This window comes from Phymastichus coffea, unplaced genomic scaffold, assembly GCF_024137745.1.
Source record: "Phymastichus coffea isolate CEN01 unplaced genomic scaffold, Cenicafe_Pcof_1.1 PCOF00221, whole genome shotgun sequence".
NCBI classification, from domain to species: domain Eukaryota; kingdom Metazoa; phylum Arthropoda; class Insecta; order Hymenoptera; family Eulophidae; genus Phymastichus; species Phymastichus coffea.
Genome location: NW_026707032.1, coordinates 36,545 through 61,845, shown reverse-complemented (window position 1 = coordinate 61,845; position 25,301 = coordinate 36,545). Strand labels below are relative to the sequence as shown.

The 25,301-nt window shown below is 38.2% G+C and overlaps 1 protein-coding gene across 1 annotated transcript; it reads left to right on the top strand.

The window, feature by feature from the left end:
- The first annotated feature begins 13,706 nt into the window (after window positions 1-13,706).
- Window positions 13,707-18,226, top strand: LOC131674221 (odorant receptor 13a-like). Its single transcript, XM_058952747.1, has 7 exons — window positions 13,707-13,773; window positions 13,901-14,167; window positions 14,270-14,777; window positions 14,861-14,960; window positions 15,404-15,523; window positions 15,585-15,740; window positions 18,102-18,226. Exons 1-7 carry the CDS (start codon window positions 13,758-13,760, stop codon window positions 18,159-18,161), a joined length of 1,227 nt encoding a protein of 408 aa, XP_058808730.1. The 5' UTR covers window positions 13,707-13,757; the 3' UTR covers window positions 18,162-18,226.
- Window positions 18,227-25,301: the final 7,075 nt, after the last annotated feature.

Sequence of the window (25,301 nt, the reverse complement as noted above, 5' to 3'; positions counted from 1 at the left end):
TGATCCACGTGCCTTCGCTGACCGTACATCAGATCGACGAGAGGACCACAGCAGATACAGCCGTGATAACCGCCATCCAGGAGCCAGACGTCCGATCACCTGAGGCCAGGACGAGTGAACGAGTGTGTGTATGAGGTTTCGCCATCGAGGGCGAAACCATAACGTGCGCGCGTTCGCGACCGGCAACAAAAACAATACAATTAACTGTTCCGTGCTGTGCAACCCGTCATAGTGTTCTCCGGTCGCAGATAAGTAAGGTAAGCTGGCCAGCTTAATTACGCGTTCGGAATTACATGAATGAATAATAACTCGATGCTAACATTCGATGCGTGTATATAACGGCTCTAGCGACAAAGAGCAGCGAGCGTACCGGCAAAGCGTGTTGCCGATGAGCGAGCGTGTATGTAAACAAACGCGCGGGCCGACCTTTTGTGAGTTTTGAGGAAACAATAAAAGATCTGATTTAGCTTACTAACAAGTGTTTTCGTTAATTCTCTCATTTCTCATAGCTTCTACTCAATTCCGAATAGGTTATTAATGATTACAGGTTGACTGAGGCATACTTTCTCGTGCTCCCCGAATTCGTATTGAGCATTGATAGATACGCGTGTCCTTTCGAATATAATTACGCGATTTAATTAATTAAACGGTTATACCCCGTTACATGGCGCCCAACGTTAAAGAACCTACGGTGTTTTTGATAGTGCAAAACACCGGTTCTTAACAATAAACTCGCGCCCAGTCAACCAACGACTTAGGTGGCAGTCAAGTGTTGTTATGCACACTTGACACCGAAGGCCACAATAATAAACAAACACGTTAGCTAGCTTGCGAAGGCCCACCGCGGCGAAAATTTGTAAACAAAACCTGTGAACGCGTGCGAGTGCAACCGACAGATTCTAGTACGTAAACACCAGCGAATTTTGAAAGTTGCCGCAAATAATATTATACCCGTTGGCCCGGGGAAAAACTAACACCGGCAATTTTCAAACGGAATTATTTCAATTGAATAATTTTGTTCGACATTGTATTGCGTTAGCATATTTTTTTTAATATTATGTACTGCGGTTATTGGTGTTTACGTATAACGCTCGTAACAATATTTTAGATACTAACTCACACAACCGTGCTAACAAACAGTTAGTACGCCTGATAGGTAGGATCATTATATTGCGTATTGACGAGCAAAGAATCTCTCGGCAACCAATCCAATAAGCGCCCTTGATCAAGCCCTGTGTTGGCAAATAAAATTTTTTTTTATTTCTCAATTCGGCGCACCAATTATAAAATAACACTCGCACGCGCATAACATACTTGTAATTTTGCAAAAATCAACCGCAAGCAACCTAACAGAAAATAATGGACCGCACTCAGACCGAAGTAGAAAATTGGGTATGGACGCTCCAAGACGAGGAAATCGAAGAATACCTCGACCAGCTGGAGCTCAAGACAAGCGGGAGTAAGCTCTCGAGAGCTGCGCGACTGCACAACTGGCTACTCGGCGACTATTCCGCAGCGGATTTCGCGGAAGCCGACAACCAACACAGCAGTCCAGCCAAAAGAGCCGCCCTACGCTCGGAGCTGATAGTATCCATATGCCAGGAACACACAGCATCCGAGCAGGAGGGAGAACATCCGCTGGCCCAACTACTACAGAGTGCGGACGTAATATCGCGAGTCCAGCAAACCGCAATAAACATCACGAATGCCCTGGACGGCGGAGAAAATATAAACAGTAATAAAGAAATTACTATCACGGCTGACGATGGCAGCCAATTCAGACTCCCGCCGGAATTCGCGGTAATGGTACAAGACCTCATTTTCCGGTCCAGGGAACATGAGAGAAAATGGGAGGTACAAGACGCAAAGAACTTAAATGCGTCTAACCTAACCCATATAGTAGAACAGATTGTCAGTACCAACATTAAGGCTCAGGAACAAATAGACAACCTGTCAACCAGAATTAAGGCTCTGGAAAAGACCGTACACAGAGATGCACGGCAAGACGAGTCGAACAGTTCCAACGAGGAGCCACGTCCGGAAAACACGCGTAGGAGCGTAGCATTTCAAGATACGTTCACATGCCATTACGACGCCAGGCTGCCCCAGAGCACTCCAGCCGGACCCGGACTGAGGCCCACGGGGGCCGCCGGTAGGACCCCCCGCCGGACGCCCCATTTCGGAGAGGGTGGACAGCATCAACTCGGTGGAGTTAATGCTGAAGTGGATAACCACCCGCCGAGCATGTGGTCATCCCAACAGACGACAAACCCGTGGTCGACTACAAGAGACGTCGGCCGCATCGTCAGGGGATGGAAGCTCAGATTCTCCGGAGAAGGCAATGCAAGCATTGATACCTTCTTATCAAGGCTGGACAGCTCGAGGAGCAGCGCGGGACTTACAGAGGACGAGATGCTCCTGGCAGTATCCGAGCTACTCGCCGGTCCCGCCCTCGTTTGGTACGAGGCCATGCGTAGTGAATGGTTCTCGTACGCGGATTTCGAGACGGACGCCAGAGCATGGTTTGGGACCAGCAGGCAACAACAGCAGCGTCTGACGAAAGAGGTCCAAGGCCGATACCAGGGCCCAGACGAACCCGCGAACGTCTACATCGCGAACATGATGGGCCTAATGAATCGGCTGAACCCCAAAATGTCACACGAGAACCAGCTGGACCTATTACACGACAATCTGCTCCCGGAAATCCAGAGTCAAATACGGAGATCAGAAGTGGACTCCGTACGAACCCTAAATGACCTAGCCATGACGGCCCAGAATAACTTACATCGGCGAAGGATGGAGCGGACGATACCGGACCCTCAGTCGACGTTGTATCCTGAGATGGCGTATCATCCCCGCACCGACGTGAGCAAGGGCCGTAAAGGAAAGGTTGCATCTATGTCCGGCGACAAACCGGAAGTCAGCGACAGATTGGACCGCATGGAGAAGGTACTCGAGAAGGTGACGCACCAGGTCGTCTATACACCGACGCCCTCGGGGGCGGCGCCTAATCCGAGTTTAGAAGCCGTCGATGGTGAGAAAAAGGTTCCTCCCACCGACGTACTTAACCAATTGCTGTCGTCCATCAAGGAAATGTCGGCGGAAATAAAGAATATTCGCGACGACAAAAACCTGGCTTCCGAAGATAGATCCAAGAGACCAGCGACCCCCCGCAAACGAGGGAGAGAATTCTCAGGGCCAATCAAATGTCACGAGTGTGGCCTACTGGGCTATTATAGGAAGTTCTGTCCCCAGTGCAACAAGGGAAACGAGCAAAGGAGTGGATAGGTGGGGTTGATCCCACTCCTCAATCCAGTAGCCCAAACCCCGTCAAAGAGATCTCGCAGCCTCCGCCAACACCGCCCACACTGTTAGCAGCGAGAGTGTTGGGCGATGAGAGCGGGAACTCCATTAGTGACGCCAAAGATAAGCGTGGCAGAAGAGTGCACATGGAGAATGAGGGCATCGACGTTAGTAAAGCCAGCAACCCTGGACCAACCGAGGCGGCGACGAAAGAATCGCACCCGCCCTCGAGGACACGGGTAAAGGCGCGCAAGTCGTCGAAAGGAAGCCCCAAGAAGACTCCGACCGTCCGAACCAAGGAAGCTTGGACGACGAGTGCCGTCGCTCGACCACGCGTCAGCACAGTGGTTAACGCTATCAGGAATAAAGAGCTAAGCTGTGGAGCCGTCGAAACTGTTTCCCGATATTCCCCGGAACAGGAGACGCGTTGGTGGTTACCGGTGAAGATAGGGGACTTCCAAATACGGGCCCTCTATGATCCGGGAGCTTCCACCACAGCCATGGGAAGTAACGCTCTACAAATAGCGTCTATGCTGGGCGTCGGATTGAACACCACCCACGCGGGTACAGCGGGACTACCAGACGGTCGTAAGGTAACGATCGTTGGTCACGCCCTGTTGCCATTCACCGTGGGAGGGTTAACAATGCCGACGAGAGTAGCCATCCTCCCTACTCTCGCCGAGGAATGTATTTTAGGAGTGAACTTCATCAGGTTGTTCCGAGCGGTACTTGATCCAGACGATAACACGTTGTTGTTCAAGGGATCGCAGGCCAAAATGGAGCTAGAAGTAGCTAGCTTGGAGGCTGGTCCGAGATTAGCCACAATCGGACTAGCCGAGGTTACGGCTACACAACAGACTATGCTACAGAAGACCATCGACGAGGCTCTGTCCCGAGCCCCGTTGGGCTTGGGATGTGCGGCAGGCATCGAGCACGAGATTCGGGTCGGTGATACGAAGCCGATTAAACAGCGTTACTACCCAGTATCGCACAAGGTCGAGCAGGAAATGCATAGACTGGTAAGGGAAATGTTAACCCAAGGGGTAATCGAACCAGCAGACAGTGGTTGGTCGAGCCCAGTGGTTATGATTCGCAAGAAAGACGGTTCATATAGATTTTGCATTGACTTCAGAAAGGTCAACAAAGTCACTGAGCCGAATGCGTATCCCTTGCCGTTTATGCAGGATATATTAAGGCGTTTGCGAAACGCGCGCTATATATCCACGCTCGACCTCAGTAGCGCGTATCACCAGATCCCGCTTAAGATGGAATCTCGGCCGATCACGGCCTTTACCGTACCCGGACTGGGACATTACCAGTTCGTACGAATGCCGTTCGGTCTCTCGTATGCCGGTGCCACCTTCCAGCGGTTGATCGATAGTGTGATCGGTCCCGAGTTGGGCGAATTCGCTTTCGCCTATTTGGACGATATCATAGTGGTATCGTCCAGTTTCGAGGATCACCTACGACATTTAAAAACCGTGTTGGATAGGGTGTGCAAAGCCGGCCTCTCGATCAACAGAGAGAAAAGCGTCTTCTGCAAGTCTGAAGCCAAATACCTCGGCCTGTTAATCAACCGCGAGGGGATCAGGCCAGACCCTGAAAAGGTGCGCTCTATCATGGAGTACCCACGACCAGGTAACGTGCGACAACTGCGCACCTTCCTGGGGGTTGCTTCATGGTACCGCAGATTCTTGACCGACTTCGCCACACATGCTCAACCGTTAACGAGGTTAACAGGAAAAAGGAGCGAATATGTGTGGGGAGAGGAACAGGAACAAGCCTTCGCCAAAATTAAGGCACTCATGATGTCCGCTCCATGTCTGGGATTGCCAGAACCAGATGGGCAATATGTGCTGGAGACAGACGCTAGCGCTACCGGAATCGGAGCCGTCCTATTACAAAAGGCAGGAGACGGCGACCGAATCATAGAGTACGCTAGCAGAGTCCTTAATCCGGCTGAGCAAAACTACTCAGCAACGGAGCGCGAATGCTTGGCGGTCGTATGGGCCATCCAAAAGTTCCGCCCATACATTGAAGCGTACCCGTTCAGGGTGGTAACTGACCATAATAGCCTGAAATGGCTATACAACCTAAAGAATCCAATTGGACGTCTCGCCCGATGGGCCTTACAACTTCAAGGCCATACTTTCGAGATCGAATATCGAAAGGGGGCAGACAACGTATTGCCCGACGCCTTATCGCGCGCTTTCGAGCCCACGAGGGCAGAGGTTGGCGCAATAGACCAGCCGAAGCCAAGGGACAGCGCCTGGTACACGGATCAATTCCGACGCGTCGAGAACCAACCTGAGCAATACCCAAATTGGAAGGTCGTTGGCCGGGTGATGTATCACCGGAAACCGAATCACGACCATCAAGGAGGAGACCGATATGCCGACGAATGGAAACTCGTCGTGCCCCAGGAAGAACGCAAGGTGGTGCTGTTTGAAAATCACGACCTAGAGACGGCAGGGCACTTGGGACGCGAGAAGACCTTCGCCCGCGTCGCCCAGTCCTATTACTGGCCGGGAATGTACGCAGATGTGAAAGGATACGTCCGAAAGTGCCAGGTCTGCCAACAATGCAAGGTCGAGCAACGACCGCCGCGCGGGCTCATGCAGGACCGAACATGGTCTATGCCTTGGCAAGTGGTCGCGGGCGACATCGCCGGACCCTTTCCAAAGAGCCCACGAGGGCACGAATACGTCCTGGTATTCATTGACGTATTCACGCGATGGGTCGAATGTATACCCATACGTAGTGCTAACGGCAAGACGATAGTGAAGGAACTTCGGGAACGAGTAATCCTGCGTTTCGGCACGCCAAAGATCTTCTTGTCCGACAACGGCACCGAGTTCCGAAATCAGTTGGTGGACAGGTACCTGAGAGACCAGGGGGTAAAACGGACCTTCACCCCAACCTATACCCCACAGGCTAACCCTACGGAAAGGGTTAACCGTACCCTGAAGACGATGATAACGTCGTATCTGCAGGGGAATCATAGGGAATGGGACCGAGCGCTACCCGAACTCATGTTCGCGTTGAATACGGCCGTCCATAGTTCCACCGGGGTCAGTCCGGCCATGCTAAATTATGGCAGGCAACCGGAAGCCCCGAATACGCTCCGGAAACGAATGGACGAGCTCGCCGCACAAGAGGAGAGTTTGCTCCGAATCGGACAATGGAACGAACACATGAAAAAGAGCCGTTCCACCATTCAACAAGCTCACGAGAGCGCCTCGGGTGAGTCCCTGAGGCAGGCTAAGTACTACAACGCCAAACACAGGGACCACAGGTTCAAAGAAGGTGATTGGGTGTGGAAAAAGAACCGCGTACTGTCCTGCGCGGCACAGGGCATTTCCGCGAAGTTAGCACCCAAGTTCATCGGCCCCTTTATCGTCACAAAGGTACTCGGCGCCAACTCATATCGCCTCGCCAACCAACAGGAAGAGGTCACAGAGCTAATACATGCTAAGGACCTCAAACCCTATTATGGACGAGACGACGACATACCGGCGAATGGGCCTCGAACGCGAGATGACGACGAGACCTCTACCACCGAGGGAGTCGAGGCGATGAGCGTCCCGCCTAACGCGAGCGATACATCGATACACGGAAACGGGAGCGCCAACACCTCAGATAATACACTCCGAAATGACGACGCGACAACTCCGAAATCACCTCGCCGTACTCGCCGTAATTGCCCCAGCCGAGTCCCACTAGATACCCCTCCTACTAACCCGACGAAGCGCCCACGAGGAAGACCTCGTAAGTCCGCGCGAACTACACACACCACACAACATCGACAAACAACTCGAGCCCCTCCTCCCATCATCGCGAAGAGGAAGAGGGGCAGACCACCGAAAGCGACAACCGTGGATGCATGATACACGGCGAACGAAGGACCTGGGAGACCGACGCTAAGGACCCCACCTTCGATTCCGGCGACGAAGGCCCTGGGCAGCCGAACAGGCGCCCACCTTCGATATTTAAAGTTGTTTGTAGGATACTAACTCGCCGGACATTTACAGGATGCAGATCACCCTCGATCAATTCGAGCAGGCGGCAGCCGCCCTCATCGGCCTGGACCTAGGTCCCGCCGTCGAGGGGGTGGTACATGCCGCGCTCCACCTACTCGCCCAGAAAAAGGAGGAAGAGGAGCGAGCACGGGTGCGAGCTCACGAGAGCTCGTCATCCGTGCTCATAGAAGAGCTCCTGGATGAGGAAAACCCCACGACGCCGGCAACGACACCCGGCATCACGCGCAGCGACGCCGCACCACCATCCGGACCACCAAAGGGGCCCATCCCTATGAGGGTTCCCACCGTATCGGTGGGCACCCAAACGGAAGAGGGCGCCCCCGACGCGAGCTGGTCCCCCAGGTTCCCGAGCCAGGCACCACCTTCTGGCAAAAGGACCTGGGAGGACATTGTTGAGGGCTTGAGGGAGGTCGAGCGAGGATGGACGACCCTCAACGCCCTCCAGCGGGCTGTGTACGCGGAATATGATGCGTACACAGCCGCGGGACACCACCCAGTAGATCTTGACCACTGGGAGAGAGTGGTGTCCCGCCGTCGCCAGTTCGCGTCGGCCCTAAGAGAGGTGCAACAACGCCTCCGCCAGGCCCACGAGGGCCCGGCGAGTGGCGACACCAACAGCCTCCCCCAGTCTCCGGCTGCCGGGATCAGAACAACGGCTCCGGAAACCAGGTCGGAGATGACGCCGCACCAGGGTTCACAAGAAGGCGGGGTAACCCTGGTGGTCAACGTGGACGGGAGCCAAAGCGGTCAGGCAACGGGGCCCATCCACATTAACCCATTAAAGCCCACGCTAAGACTGGTTGAGATAGCGACAAACAAACTGTGCTATCTTTTGCATAAGTGAAAAATAAAATATACGTATTTTTTTTTATGTTATTTTCAATTGTTTATAACAAATTATTTAAACAAATTACAAAAAAATTCATAATTATCAAAATCTAAATGCGGGAATCGATTCTGGAGGTGAAATCAAGACGAAAACCTATATAACACTTTTTTGTCAGAATTCAATTTGTTAGTGTAACGTAGGAATAAACAATTGCATGTTGGGGAGAAAAAGTGACCATGTCAAGTCCCAAGCAAAATCTATCTGGAATAGCAAAAAATAAACTGTGCTATCCTTTGCATAAGTGAAAAATAAAATATATATATTTTTTCTTATGTCATTTGCAATTGTTTATAACAAACTATTTAAACAAATTATAAAAAAATTTATAATTTTCAAAATCTGAATGCGGAAATCGATTCTGGGGGTAAAGTTTAGACGAAAACCTATATAACACTTTTCTGTCAGAGGCCAATTAGTTATTGTAATGAAGGAAGAAACATTCGGCCTCCTGAGAGTGTTTCAAAAAATCGTATAAAATGAAGCTAATTATTGTATTTATCCATCAATATTGGCATGAATTATTGTAAATATAATCGGTGGGATTGAATTATTGTTCATTGCCATGTCCTTTTTTATGACTTTTGCAAACAGGCATAGAACATTTCTCACAATACCATTCCGTTCTTGTCCGACATGTTGAAATTCCACATTTCCTAAGACTCCCATGTTTCATCACGTGTTCTTGGGATGAAGTTTCACTCTGTTTCTGTCGTTTGGGGGGACGTTTGGAAGATAACTTGTCAATATAATATTCACAAACTTCTTGAACAATATCTTTGGAACCTTTTCTTTCGTCTGGATGTAACTTATTGTAAATCACTGTAGCGTTTGCTAAGGATGCTTGGATGAGCCGTAATACAAGGCACCATGTCCATTTCTTACTTCGAATTGTAGGCATCAAAGCATTACAGTGTTGATCATGTAGATCGACGCCACCCATGTGTTCATTATACATAGAGAAACAATGAGGAAAAAGAATAGATTTTTTCGATGATTCCTGCCATCTCTGCATTTCAACTTTTGGTTCATTTCCATATTTCGAAGAGAGAATCGATACTGGTTTTGAGTCCATAACTGTAATATAATTCAATTTTGAATTCACTTCATGCATTGAAATAGTGTATCCTCTTTTAGCTTTTGATCTATTGATAAATTATAGTCAAAGAAACCAAATTGCATACAATTCTCACGAAACATATCATACAGAGTTCTAACCTTCCAGACTTTATCATTTTGATCAGTTTCTTGAAGTTTATAGAATCGTATGTTCTTTTTTATGGCAACGAAATTATTTCTAGACATAAGTTCCGCAATTACTGGACACTGAAGTATTCGCTTTTTTGACCAGTAATCACGAATACTTTTTCTAGAATTGAAGATAGTAATCATTATGATTGTAATAAATTTTTCTAGATCATCCATACATAAATCAAAATGATTTTCAGAAGTGGCTTCAATGATATGGTTTTTCATTGATTTCGAAAAGAAAACCTCAAACAACTCAAAAGCATTTTTGGATTGCAATGATGAAATAGGTGAAATATTGAAGTTGCTCTCGACATGCGGAGAAATATCATTCAAAGCATCATTTTTCCAACTGTACTTATGATTCGGTTCCAACAATTTCTGAGTACTTGTGTATGTACTTTTAACATGTTCGTAAGAACCTGATGGTAATTCATTTGATAATGTATCTTCATTTGGATCACCGTCCGAATCTCCATCTGAACTTTCATATTCATTAGGAATGAATGCTATATCAATATGTTGACCTTCATCACTATCAGAATCTTCAACTAAATTTGGTAGATCGCTAATTCTCTGTCTCGGCATTATCAGTAACGTTACCAATTTAGAACAAAATAAAAACTAAAAGTTTTCCGAAATTATTATTTCAAAGAATAGATCCAATGTATAAATGTTTTCAACCGTTAGCCCGCCACTCAAACGTGATCTCTAACACGGAAGGATTTACGAAATGAAATAAACTTATCCAATTACAGTATAAGATCTCAAAATTTATCAGTAAAAAATACTGATATGATTCCAGATACCATGTGTGAGAATGAAAACACTTATTTGTCAATAGTTTATTTCTACATAAAGATATCAAATTGAACTCTGACAAAAAAGTGTTATACAGGTTTTCATCTCAATTTTATCCCCCGAATCGATTTCCGCATTCAGATTTTGAAAATTATGAATTTTTTTGTAATTTGTTTAAATAATTTGTTATAAACAATTGCAAATGACATAAGAAAAAATATATATATTTTATTTTTCACTTATGCAAAGGATAGCACAGTTTATTTTTTGCTATTCCAGATAGATTTTGCTTGGGACTTGACATGGTCACTTTTTCTCCCCAACATGCAATTGTTTATTCCTACGTTACACTAACAAATTGAATTCTGACAAAAAAGTGTTATATAGGTTTTCGTCTTGATTTCACCTCCAGAATCGATTCCCGCATTTAGATTTTGATAATTATGAATTTTTTTGTAATTTGTTTAAATAATTTGTTATAAACAATTGAAAATAACATAAAAAAAAATACGTATATTTTATTTTTCACTTATGCAAAAGATAGCACAGTTTGTTTGTCGCTATCTCAACCAGTCTTAGCGTGGGCTTTAATGGGTTAATGTGGTCCTGGGCTCCTCGGGTGCGGATTCCACGGTCGAAAGGCCATTGTGGTCCGCCCCGAACCGTAGGAACGGGTTGCCTCTGACCCCCCGTGAGCGAGGGCTCCCACGGGGCACCCTCTCCCGCGCTCAATGGGAGGGGTGCAACGTGTGCCACTACCCCGGGGTGACCCGTACGGACCGCTGCCCGCGCGTGCGGCAACACGCCGACCTGGTCCAGGAGAGACTGGGGTGGGAGGCACGCGGCAGACCTCCATTGGACGACCAGGGCCAGGAGATACAACCAAGGCCAGCTAGGTGATGATGTCCTGCCCCCGTGGGCAGGACCACCGATACATCGCCCTGTCGTCCAATAAAGATAGATTTGACATTACTCGAACTATGATCCTTTATTATCCTTCCCCACCTCCTCCTCGGAAAGTACGGCGCTAACGGGATCATCGTCAAGGACCCTATAGGTCCAGACTGGAAGGGGGCTGTGACGGTAATCGTCAAGTTAGCGCTAATCATTTAACCTTATTGTTGTCCGTGAGGGCAGCACCTCCCAGGGGGGACAAAAACATGTAACGAAGGAATTCGGCACGCGAGCAGACGGAACGCGCGCGACAAGATTCGAACGAGTGAAGCATCAACCTTTGTTGTGTCCGCCCGTTTCGCTATCGTATCGCCGCTGATCCACGTGCCTTCGCTGACCGTACATCAGATCGACGAGAGGACCACAGCAGATACAGCCGTGATAACCGCCATCCAGGAGCCAGACGTCCGATCACCTGAGGCCAGGACGAGTGAACGAGTGTGTGTATGAGGTTTCGCCATCGAGGGCGAAACCATAACGTGCGCGCGTTCGCGACCGGCAACAAAAACAATACAATTAACTGTTCCGTGCTGTGCAACCCGTCATAGTGTTCTCCGGTCGCAGATAAGTAAGGTAAGCTGGCCAGCTTAATTACGCGTTCGGAATTACATGAATGAATAATAACTCGATGCTAACATTCGATGCGTGTATATAACGGCTCTAGCGACAAAGAGCAGCGAGCGTACCGGCAAAGCGTGTTGCCGATGAGCGAGCGTGTATGTAAACAAACGCGCGGGCCGACCTTTTGTGAGTTTTGAGGAAACAATAAAAGATCTGATTTAGCTTACTAACAAGTGTTTTCGTTAATTCTCTCATTTCTCATAGCTTCTACTCAATTCCGAATAGGTTATTAATGATTACAGGTTGACTGAGGCATACTTTCTCGTGCTCCCCGAATTCGTATTGAGCATTGATAGATACGCGTGTCCTTTCGAATATAATTACGCGATTTAATTAATTAAACGGTTATACCCCGTTACAAGCTTTTAATGTCTTTCACTTTAATATTCCTTGGTAACTATTGTTATGACATAATTCAAATAATATCAAAAATTTGATATCGTAAAAAAATCGAAACTCGAGTGAAAAACGAGTATACTGGTTCCGATGATTTTTATTCGAGCGAATTTTCATACCTTTTGTAATAACAAATGAAATCCTCTTCTTACTTTTTGTCGACATTTTTGTTAAAGTTTTGTTTGTTCAGTCGTTGATGTCGTATGTGTGCAACCACGGATTATCTTAGTCTTAGAAAATTTTAAATAGATACTTCGTAAAATAATTGCATGCAATCAATTCAATATAACTTAGATTATATTATAGTTTTTATGGTTTTCCGAGGTATATTAGCTGAACTTAAGCTCACTAAATGTTATATCATTTTTTATACAGAAAATTCAGGAGCATGTTAACATTTCATAAAACAGTATAAAATCTTAATATATGTAATATGTAAATTATGATTTCGAAAATTCTTTTTTTGCGATTTATTTTGCATTAACCATTATCAAGCAAAACATTTATTTACAAATATTAAAGTGATCAGAAAGTTTTTTGTCAAGTTTACTTGCCATAAAGATTAAATTATCAGATTTTATGAATTAAACATTGTAGATAAAGAAAAAATTTGAAGGTACAAATACAATTACTCTTGATGTATGTTTTTTCAAGAAAAATTGTTAAATTTGTCTTACTTTTATAATAATTTGAAGAATATCTTCATAAATTGTTTGAAACTGACGAAAGACAATTGCATATTCCTATACAAAATTAAACCTAGATTATATCTTATCACTATTTACCTTTATCCAGTTGCATTAAAATAGAATTAATGATTTCTGAAAGACCATGCGAAAATTTTTTTATTAAATCTTCTCAATATCACTAGAATAATTTAGTTTTGCTATTGATTGTGTCGAAATTAATTTTTGTTGATTACATAAAAAATAAACTAATTTAGATAACTCATATAAATTATTATTTACTATATTCATCTAATAATTTAATTGAGTCCAACTGAGATGTACCTGTTCCTTTAGATTTGAACAAAACTGAGTGATACAGAAATTTATTATTTTTTACTCGGGATTAAAGCCAGTTAAGCATGATTATTTATATCATTATAATACTTTATATTTATGCTCATTCTACTGACTAGCCTATATGTATATTGCTTCTGAATAATGTTCTTATATTACACTCTACTTCGAAAGGTTTATAAATTAAAAACGTGATAATGATAAATGCAGATGTTTCAACTAATTATTGTTGATAGCCGCATAATTATTTCAATGAAGAACAGTGTATATAATGATTGGAGATACTTTATAAATTAACCAATTTTCAAATGAATAAAGTACTTTGTAATGAGCGTCATGTCTACCTAGGACTGAGCTAAAACGTTTCAAATGGTGATACATTAACAATGAGCTCTATAGATCCTTAATGTAGCAATCGTAGTTGGTGAGAACATTGGAAAAGTAAAAGTAGTCAGTTGTGCAGCTGCTTACATTGAATATACTTAAATGAGCTGGGTTGAGGGTAAAATATAATTTTTCAGATTTTTCAGAAATGTTTACAATTACATATATCGTAAACTTACACAAGTAAAACTTATTTTCGATCTGTTTCATGAGTAAACTTGATTTTTTATATCTTACAACCCAAGGTTTTGATACGGAGATTGGCCCTTCTCGTAAAGTTATGTATCTTCTTGGTATTTACCCGGATCCAAAAAAAAAGCTCAACTGGATAACTCGTGGCTACTTTCTGTTACCAGCAACAATTATGCTTTATTTCTGTAATATTCCACAATCAGTGACAGCAGTAAAAGTTTGTAATGATCTAGATGCAGTTCTAGAAGTGTTAACCACGTCTGATATTTCTGTCGCAATTGCGCTTTTTAAACATTTAGACATATGCTATAACGCCGATGGTACGTGTACACAATTATTTCGCATGTAATTTCTCTTCAAATAATTTTCCAACTTTTCCTATAAATGTTACATGTGAAAAGTTTTAAATTATCTTTGAAAAGTATTAAACCAGCTTGTCTTGTCGATGTTCAATGACTGGACTTCACCAAAAACAAATAAGGAGCTACTAGTAATGTGGAAAAATGCTAGACGTGGTCGATTGATGTCCATCATCATAATATTATTAGCCGAAGGAACCGTCATTGCCTACTTTGTAGCTGCCGTTTATTTCAATTATAACGCGTATGCACGTCAAACAAATCCCGAAAATAATGTAACGGAAAAATTTAGACCACTCTACTTGAAAGCCGATTTTTTCTATGATGTACAGAAAAGTCCAGTGTTTGAAATAACTTGGATATTTCAATGCTTTTCGACGATCTTCGCGGCTTCATCTTTTTCAGCGGTCGATGCATTTTTTGCCGTTCTCGTTCTTCATCTGTGTGGTCAACTGAACAATTTGAAGGAAAATCTGAAAAGTTTGTTGCTATCTTCCGTCAACATTGATAATGTGGAAAGTTATTCGGAAAATCTTGTACATATCATCGCACGGCATCAATATCTTGATAGGTTAATAATTGTGATTTATGATTCATCATTTTCTTGTTTTATTTCACGAAATCACAATTTCATGTACATTTAACAATTTCTAGTTTTGCTAGAAATATTGAAGACGCTTTCAATGTGATGTTTCTCGTCCAAATGGTAGTTTCTTCATTAGTGCTTTGTCTTCAAGGTTATCAACTTGTCACGGTGAGAAAATATGAAAACATTCTCAATTAAATTTATTTTATAGAAATTAATTGTTTTCTATGTGTTATGTAACGGCTGTACTTGGTATTTAAAATTTTAATCACTGCACTATTTTATTGACTAGTTATTATTCCTTTTTACCGCTCTAGTTTGTAACGTAATTTATAGCGGATAGCTTAATTAAGTGCTATTCAACGTTTGCGTATATATACTGATCAGGCTCAAACTAGTAACCGCGCGTGCCACGCTGTATACGCACTCGTAATGCATTTAAATCACTTAGCTCGAAAATCGGCAACACTCGTTCTATTGTTTCACTATTTTATTTTAGTCCTTTATAATAATCACCATTGTAAATAATTTTTTCTCTTACATTCATTTAATAAGATTTAATAAAATGCTTATCATCAATTTTGAAAGTAGTATCATATTACATTCTACAGATGATAACTACAGAAGATGGAATTCTACTTTTTGATCTCATTTTCATGATATACTTCACACTTTGTTTTATGTTCAGCTTATTTGTATACTGTTACGTGGCCGAAGTTTTGCGGAAAGAGGTAAAAGTCTAATTTTATTAGGATCTGTAATTATAAAGAGATCCACTGAATATTTTCTTAGAGTATGGAAATCGGGGATGTGGCGTATGAAATTGGCTGGTATAATCTCTCTGCGGCACAGACAAAACCTCTGATTATGATAATGTTGAGAGCAAAACAACCATTCCAAATCACGGCCGGAAAATTTGTGAATTTTTCCTTGGAGTTGTACTGTAAAGTTAGTACATTGGTATCATTCAAACTATTTTTTACAATACTCATGTTCTTAATCAAAGGCTTATATACGTCCGCCTCATAACTATAGAAGTACCTTAGTGTTAGGTGGTATAAGTAGATTATGTTTTGAAAAATTCTATGAACACTCGTCAAAACTTTTTCTTCGTCTTTATCAATTCAACAAAAAGTTATAGCTCTAAAGAAATTCATTGGTTCATGGTATAAGAATCAGCATACATTATTTTTTGAATTATTTATTTTAAAAAAATTTTAATTATTCTAAACTTTGTTGTCTCAAAACTATAGAAATACTCTAAAAATTTCCATTTTTTCAAAGAAAAAATTAATTATATTAAACATTTTCATAAAACATTACAAATTCAACTAAACTCAATTATGTAATACTTTGTGCCCAATTTTTTTGAATAAGTTCAAAAATGCATACTGGAAATTAAATTGTCGATAGTGTTTGAGTTAATTTCACGCCATGTTTGCAGAACTGCATTTTTCAACTCCTGGACAGTATTATCAGAGATTCTGGTATTGTTCTTGATTGTTATCAGTATACACTTTATGAACAAGAATGCCCCAAAGATTTTCCATAGGATTCATATCTAGAGAATACGCAGGCCAATTTGAAACTATAATGTCATTATCGTTAAACCAAGTTTTAGTTTCTCGAATTACATGTATGCGTTGTCTTGCTGGAAAACTAGCTCTAATTATTTATTATTGTCCAGATACAGTAATAAATTGTCTGCTTATATGTGAATGTACTCTGCAGAATTCATTTTACATGGTAGAAAAGATAAAGGCAATGTTTCGAGGGAACTAAAAGCTTCCATACCTTCAAGCTTCCGCCAAAATTTCTACGAGAAAAGTATTTAGATTTTTTGCATAAATCTTTCCAATATGAATGATTACCATCTAGGCCATCAAGATTAAATTTCTTTTCATCTGAGAAAATTATTTTTAAAATTATAAACAATTAAAATTTACTTTTGATTAAAAATCTCATGAATTTACCATTTTTCAAAATTGAATCTTGCTTCTTCTTGGCGCGACAGTAATCTTTGAACTTTTGTCATATTCTATCTTGTAATATTTTAAGATTGTTGCACAACTCGATGTACAGTAGATCGTGAAACTTTTACTGTTAAAAGATTTTTTTTTCTGATTTAAACTTTTAGTTGAATTACTAGGTGCGTTAATAATTTGACGTTTCAAACGAGGCGTGATTTTTTTCTCTGATCCACCAGTTTTTTGCTATCATATATAACAGAGTTCTTCAAATAGCCCTGAATAACTTTGATTGACCTTTTCAATTTTTGTCATACTTAATTCAGATTCTCAAAATGCTTGAATTTCATCCTTTTCTTGATCTATTGGATACTAGCCTCTTAGCATGATGCTTACGATTGATGTATACGCCGGATTTAGTTTTCCAATAAAAATGATTTAGGTGACCTTGTCGTTCTGAACTTCATTCGAATGAGATCCGTTACACTAACACCGTATGCGTCGACTATAGCGACTCGACTGATCAGCATAACACCAACAAATGTGGCGTGAGAGTTCAAAAATATAAATGCCTAGACAAAATAAATTTTTATATGTACATTACAATATTAGCAACATGCCATGAATTGTAAAAAAAATGGTCAGTATGCACAGCCGCTTGCTTGCTTTAAATTTGAAGATATCCAAATGAATGGCGGCTACATCTCGGGATACAGAAAGTATTAGATACAATCAATTTATTCAATCAATTTGTTCGAATAAATGAAATACGTAATTGACTTTAGTTGAATTTATGTTGTTTTATAAATAATTAATGTGAATACTTAATATAATTAGTTATTTCCTTGAAAAATGGAAATATTTAGAGTGTTTCAATAGTTATGAGACAAAAAAGTTTGTGTTAATTTAGACTTTTTTTAAATAAATGATTTAAAAAATTATTTATGTCAGTTTTGTTACCATGAACTAATAAATTTTTTTAGAGTTATGGATATGTAAGACGAAGAAAAAGTTTTAGCGAATGTTCATAGAATTTAGAGAACATAACTAATTATACCACATAGCACGAAGGTGTTTCTATAGTTATGAGGTGCACTGTACTGCTTATGGTAAACAGAATATTGAAAAAATTCTCGGAATTTTAACATGAGCGAAATGTTAACTGGAAATGGATGGTATTTCAAAAAACAAAATACCTGACACGACAGCGGGCTCATGTAATTATTATGAATTTGCATCTCAGTTCTGTTTTTCAAAATTGCATATTATATTTTGTAATGCTATTTCGTACATACTTTAATTTAGAACAGTACCATGACTATTTATATGATTATGTTTCTAGATATTGAAGACCTCGGGCGGGTATCTATCGATGTTACTTGCCATGAAAGATCGATTATAAATACTGCCAAATAAGTATCAAATTCAATATCAATCTCAACTGTGAAAATTTTTTTTCAGTTATCGGAAAATAAAAATACTAATTAAAAATATTACGACACAATTATATGCAAGACCATCATAAAATAAAATACGATTGCATAAAATTTTTAGTGACATAGTTTAGAAAATTTATTAGAAAATTCAATCCAATTCTTATGTATAGTTATAAATACATAATATTCTATAAATGGTCCAAAATTCAACTATATAACTTGTTAAATTAACTATAAATTTATCTTTTCGACACTCCGTGCGTAAAATGTGTTTTCCGCATGCTTAACGCAAATCGTGAGTTGAAAATTGCTTTTTCTATACTTCGTATCGTGAAATACATAACGGCACATATTCGGGAAAGAGTTTCTCGTCTCGTGTGGCGTTTACACCTAAGCGAAGTGCGAAGCGAGGGTAGAAAAGGCACACGAGACGAAAAACTCTTTTTCGCACTTGTATCATAATGTACTATAATATTATCACTTCATCTTCTTTCGATCATAATCGACGTCTGATTAAATACGACATGTAAAAGAATTCTGAATTTTAAGATTTAACTTTGTTCTTATTGTCCAAAAATAATTCATATTAACTGTTTTACACATAGAAAATTGTTATTTGATTATTATATGATGAGACAGAGTTTCTGATTCATCGAGTTAAAATATTCGAATATCTTTTTCTCTTTCACATGTACTAAAATTCCACTTTAATTTTCTCGGCTAGTTAATTTTATAATCAAAATATAAAATAAATGTATTTTGAAAGTATTGCTTACCTAGTTTAAGTGATTTTATCGGAATACCTTTATTGTTTATAATGTACGTCAAAAACGTTGCGTCATGTCAGACTGTTGGTAATCAAAAATTTTCCATTGAAATCGAAATCAATTATGCAATGCGTATTATAATACTGTCATTAAAAATAGTTTTTTCACATCAATCTCAATAAAAAATTTATCGAGAATCGCCTTTCACAATGTTAGCTTTATGTGTCTATGAATAAATGAAATGGCCATTAAGAATTTAAATAAATGCTTAATCAGCTAAGAGAATAACATCAAGAAAATAATAGGAAAAAATTATTAGACAAGATAAATCATTTGATATATTATGCGATTCAGCATATAATAAGTCGCATCATAAATCATATGGTAATCAGATAGAAGTGTATCATTCGAATTTATTTACGTAACAATATTATTTATTACGTATACAATTATGTGATATGACGACCAGAATAAAATTTGGAAAAACGATGTCTTCAATTGATTCATCGTGCAATTTATCATGTGTTTACAAATATGACGAAACTTATAATTCATTATATGATGAATTAAACTGCTAAATAAAACTGTTATTCACGGTCAATTAATATCTTCTTATTCATGATTGCACTTGGATCAGATATTCCACAACAAAGGAAAGAATCAATTATTTAAAAACAACACATTAAAAGTTTCAACTGCGACAATAAATTGGACGTGTTATCAGTTGAACGTATTTCAATAAGAGGTATTAGAACAATCAAATTGCATCGATTCACAAGTTCACGCATGTGGCTTGAATATCTTTAACAGTGGAAGGTTAGTAGAAAAAAAGTTCTAGAAGGAAACAAAGTATTCTCCCTCTTATTATCTGTAAGCTTATTGTATCTCTAATTTGGCTGATCTTCATATTTTACAAGGTTTACAAAATCGTTTTCTTGTAATTTTGTTTTTAGTATTCATGTGTATTTATGTTCACATATCCCCATCATACGAGGAAATGTCGCCTGATTACAGATAATATAATTGGATTTTCTACGTATACGAGACGAAGACAATTTTTCTTAAAAACATAATTTTTCTTGTTATTTTAATTGTCCATAGAGCTCGTTATCTTACTTCGCTTGTATTCCAGTGATGCATCCTCACTCAAGCTATGGTTTTAATTCTACCTTGTTCTAATTTAGAAGCAACGCGTACGTACTCAAATTCTTTTGTATAGAAGTATTAAAATGATACTTTTCTTTTAATTTATGCAATCTACAACCACAATACGTCATTCACTCAATTACAAATAATTATCAAGTTTCATCGATATATGAGGAGATATCCTACCAAAATTAAAATAATTCTATGGTTATATTATTTCAATTACTTCTAGAGCACGATTGAGAAAAATACTTTTAGTATCTACGTGCGTCATCGCAGTTTGCTATACCATAGCACAGATCCGCTAATTACAAATAATTAAAACGAAACTAAGACGGTGTTTCTGAAAAATATTTTTCCTCCATTATTTTAATTAACCACAGAACTTGTTATCTTACTTTGCTCCGAGCTATGGTTTTAATTATATGGTGTTCTATTTAATACACTGCATATATAGGCGCAAGCTCTTCGGTGTAGCAATGTAAAAATAATTTTTTCCACTCGCTTATTATTTTTATTGCTTCCTAAGTGCGTATTATCAATATACGTAAACTTTAAATAAAATTTCGCTGAAAAATATTTCTTTTTATGCAATAATCATAAGTGGTATAAAGCAAATTGTAGACAATTTGAGCAGTCTTCATGAAGCATTGGTAACTATAGATAGCAATAGAATGGAATAGCAAATGATTTGATACGTACAGATGCACTCAGTTAGCATAAAACTTGCCATGAGACGGAGTATTTCATGAAAGCATGAAGAAGAACAGATGTGTCTTTCTGTGAAAACGAAAATAATCTCTACTTCTAAATTAATAATTTTCATCGGCTCTTGAAGAATCCATGGTTAATCTGATATTTGGACAGCATCAATAACCAGATAAATTGCACGTACGGTATGTACTTTCAATAGAGTTTTTAAATTGTTATATACTGTATATGTTCGTAGGATTTTTAAACTGGTCTTCAATTATTGTGGCGCAATCAGTGGCTATCACATCGATAATATCAATAGCTTATATAACGTCATTGGTAAAATATAATTCACAACTATACATTTAAATAGCTGTAAAGACTAAAGTTCACATATATTTGATACAACTAAAGTTCATCATACATTTGGTAATAATAATAATAATAATGTTAATAATAATTGTCATCTCTTCAAATTAGTATAATCATCGTGTATACAGTCATCTATAGTAAAAGTGATAAATTAGGTAATATAGTTAGTTAAAGGATTAACATTAAGATTTTTTTATAATCAACAGCAGTTCTTAGTATAAGATTTATAATTAATTGAATAAAATACTTAATTTCATACATACATGAAAAATTATATTGCTTACCATCGTACAGATGAACAAGTCTAAAATAAATTATTTTTTCAAACGTTAGTAATTTAAACGTTAGTAGTGACTATTCACTATTAACATTCGAAGATCTGCATATCTAGTGATTAATTTCTCTGTCAGAGGTTTAGGAATGCTTCAAATCATAGTAATTAGATATCTTATAAACGCTCGATACTTTATTTATATTTTGTTTTGGAATTTAATTTATCACTGCAAAAGAAGATGACTTATTTATTTTTTTCGATAAATTTTAAATAATTAATGATTAATTATAATTAATTATAATGTTGTTGGCCGTGAAGAGAAGAGTTAAAATAGATGTAAAAATAGGTAAATTAGTTTAGCAGCTCAATTGAAACTAATATGGAAAGTATATGTCTTATTAAATTTTTTTAAATTACTCTGTTGAGCATATTTACATGATGCTGAAAAAGAGAATTATTATCCACATACTTGTAGGTTTATTAGGTTTATTGACTTATTATTTTATTTATTTCTGCTATATTTTATTCGAAGATTGTTAATGTAAGATTGAAATATCATCTAACTTTTTCATAATAATATATGAACATAAATTTTACATAATAAACAAATAGTGACTATAAAGAAAACTTATTTTAGTTACAACTCTTGAAAGTAATATGAATAAAAGTAATTGATCAAGTGATCGTATTGATCTAGAAAATGATTCTAGAAAACAAAAAGCTTTCTATAAAAAAACTTGTTGTAAAACTGTTGTCTAAGATATTGTTTACGTAAATTTCTTGCATAGAGGGTGTAATGGTACACGAGAATGTTTCTTAACGGACGTCCTCAACACGTGTTCAAATCAATACGCACCGAGGAAAACGGATCATGTAATAATCATCAGTTTCGAGAACGTGCATCATATTCTTATTCGCTAGGAAACTTGATAATCTGTGCACAAAACGGTCAGTACTATCATCATTCTCTCACGATCCAAGTTCTTGTCCATGAACGCAAGCGAGCATGTTTGACTTGTACCAAGAAATTCATTCTTACACGTCAGTTGTGGTTGAGTTTACGCTGTAAGGACATTGAATTGTGGAACGATAGACAGTATCAGTCTCGAAGGAATAAACTATACGAAAAGAAAGTATTTATATCACTTCTGAACTTCAAGTATTAATGAAAAAATAACTAACGTAAGTATGAAATAGATTCGACAAATATGAGGGCATTACAAGATAGATTCATCTAGAAACAAACCAATGTTTGTAATTTCTAAGTTTTTCTTTGAAACTGATATCAGTCCGACTTTCAAAATTATTTGGCTTTGTCACTTTATTACAGCCACTTTGAATGTTAGCACATTTACGTCCTTTGATGATTTTTTATATTTTTCATCCTATACCTTTGTTCTCAACTTTGCAACTTCCGAACAAATTTCAAGCTTTTGAATTATTAATTAGATTCAAAAAAACTTGTTTTTATAAAGCCCCCAAACTCATCATCAAAAGACATATTCATCAACAAAAGTAAGGTTTCTTAAATTACTTAAATTTATTGATATATATCAATTATAATTATGCTATATTTTATCTTCTTATCATAGATTTACTTATTGCATTGAAAGCAATAAAGTTTTACTGGCGCAAATGATACGAGTATGCTACTCTATAACGCTCTGCTTGCAAGGCTATCAGTTAGTTACTGTGAGTATTATAACTTGTATGTTCGTTTCTTCAATAATACACTATGAACAGTAGGTATTTTATTAATACACAGAGTGTAATAGAAAAAGCTAAAAACAGTATGGCAACAGTAGACTTCATTTTGTTTTTACAAGTGCCAATATTAAGAGTCTATTTATGTATTGTTGAGTTGCTGAAAAATTGCAAAAGAAGAATAGTTTTCGATATAATTGAATTGTTGGACTCTACTGATTATAAAAAGTAATACTTAACTATTTCAGAATACAAATATCTTCCTAACTACATATAAAGTACGTTGGTATGACTCAAAGCCAAAGGAATCCAGATTGCTCATAAATTTTACGTATGCTTCTAAAATGTCACTTATAATAACTGCTGGAAAGTTTGCTACTTTATCATATTTCACAAAAGTATATAATGCGTATTGATTGAATTATGAAAATGAAAAGTTTGATTTATTGTATAATTATAGCACACGAATTTTATATATATTGCAAATGTTGAAAATACCTGTGAGCTATTTTTCAATGCTACTAGCTGTCTAAAGAAAATATTAGAGCAATATGAAGTGTCTAAGTAAGTAGTAAAACAAATGTATTTATAAAGCAAGCCTATAAGTTTTAGAAGAAAGTTAGTTTAGTTTAGTTCTTAAGAGATAAGTTGAAAAATCGATGATGACTTTGTGATATAGTTTTTATAAAATATACTAGTCAAATCATACGCACTTTAAAAAGAATGATATTAGATCTTCTTATTTATTTCTATAACTCTTAATGAGTTATGGATTATTCAATATTTTCTTTATTAATGCAGATGACAGAAAAGCCAACGAATTTAGCAATATGGCGGTACCGAAAGACGTGATACTGCTATTACAAATTTTGTTTGATATGTAAAAAAGTCCAGTGCTTGAAGTTTACTGAATTGGTCAAATAATAGCATGTCTTTAATAGCGATAATTCATTTTCGGCCTTCAATGGATTTTTTCTACTAGCTATGCTTCATTTATATGTAGCTAGTTAGCAATATTAAAACCCGATAATAAACAAAATTACAATAAGATATACAATACAACTATTGTTTAAAAGATCTTTAGGTATATGTAGAAAAAACCAGGAAAAAATGTACAGGTATATTACTATTGCATTTTGTTCAATACTATTTCGAAATAAATATTCTATTGGCATCTGACGAAACATACAATACAATTACTGATACGCTTACATGAAGCCAATTTCACCAAATCACATAATATTCGTGCACTTGGTGCAAATCGTGAAAACACCAATGGGTTACTTTTGATGCAAATTATTGCTTAAAAGAAACATAAAGGTATAAGGCAATTATATTGTAGAAAAAACGTACGTGTAAACATATATTTACTACGTTAAATTCAATAAAATTTCAATATACACAGTTAATCAGACATTAGTTCAATATATATTATTTATCACAAGTCGATACCCCATGAAATGTTATAAAAATCATTATTAATCCCACTAAGCTTATACAATAATTATTAAATAGATTGAAATAATGGAGAAAACGTTAACATCATTATCAATCATTTTTTCGGTAACGATGATTTGGTTTTTTAAATATATCTAAGGGTAAATATAAATTCTCAAACTAAATTTATGTTAACATCTTTGTTTTGATTTTGCATAAGATTATTTGTTTTATTATTAAGTAATTTATTTATCACTCATTCATTTTTATATTTTACTACTTTTACGATTGATTACCAAGCACTGTAAAACAGAAATTCTACAACTTTTAATTATTTTTTACAGAGATTCAAAATGGAATCATTATACATAAGATTCATTGAATATAACACGGATACACATACAAAGATATATACATACTTTTCAATAATCAACAAACAATTCACTATTATTTTCTTTTTCGAGTTTTTAAATACGAAAAATCTTGAATTGTGAAGATTTGAAAGATGACTGCTCTTCTCTTTTATAAACTGATAGCAAATAGAAAATATGGTAGGTACATATTGCCTCGCTTACAAGAAGTAAAGTAGGTTCAATGAGCATGCGCTATTGAATCAATATCATACACTGTCTTAAGGAGACAAGTGGTGTCGAGGGTGGCGGGCAAATTGACATATCCACCAGTATAGCTAGTGCGGTTAGTAATACTCAATG

What these genes read in the sequence shown, in the direction of transcription:
- LOC131674221 (XM_058952747.1), top strand. An exon ending in CGGCATCAATATCTTGATAG is followed by an intron (nt 14,778 to 14,860) that starts GTTAATAATTGT and finishes AACAATTTCTAG; the next exon opens with TTTTGCTAGAAATATTGAAG. An exon ending in CCTTGGAGTTGTACTGTAAA is followed by an intron (nt 15,741 to 18,101) that starts GTTAGTACATTG and finishes TTATGTTTCTAG; the next exon opens with ATATTGAAGACCTCGGGCGG.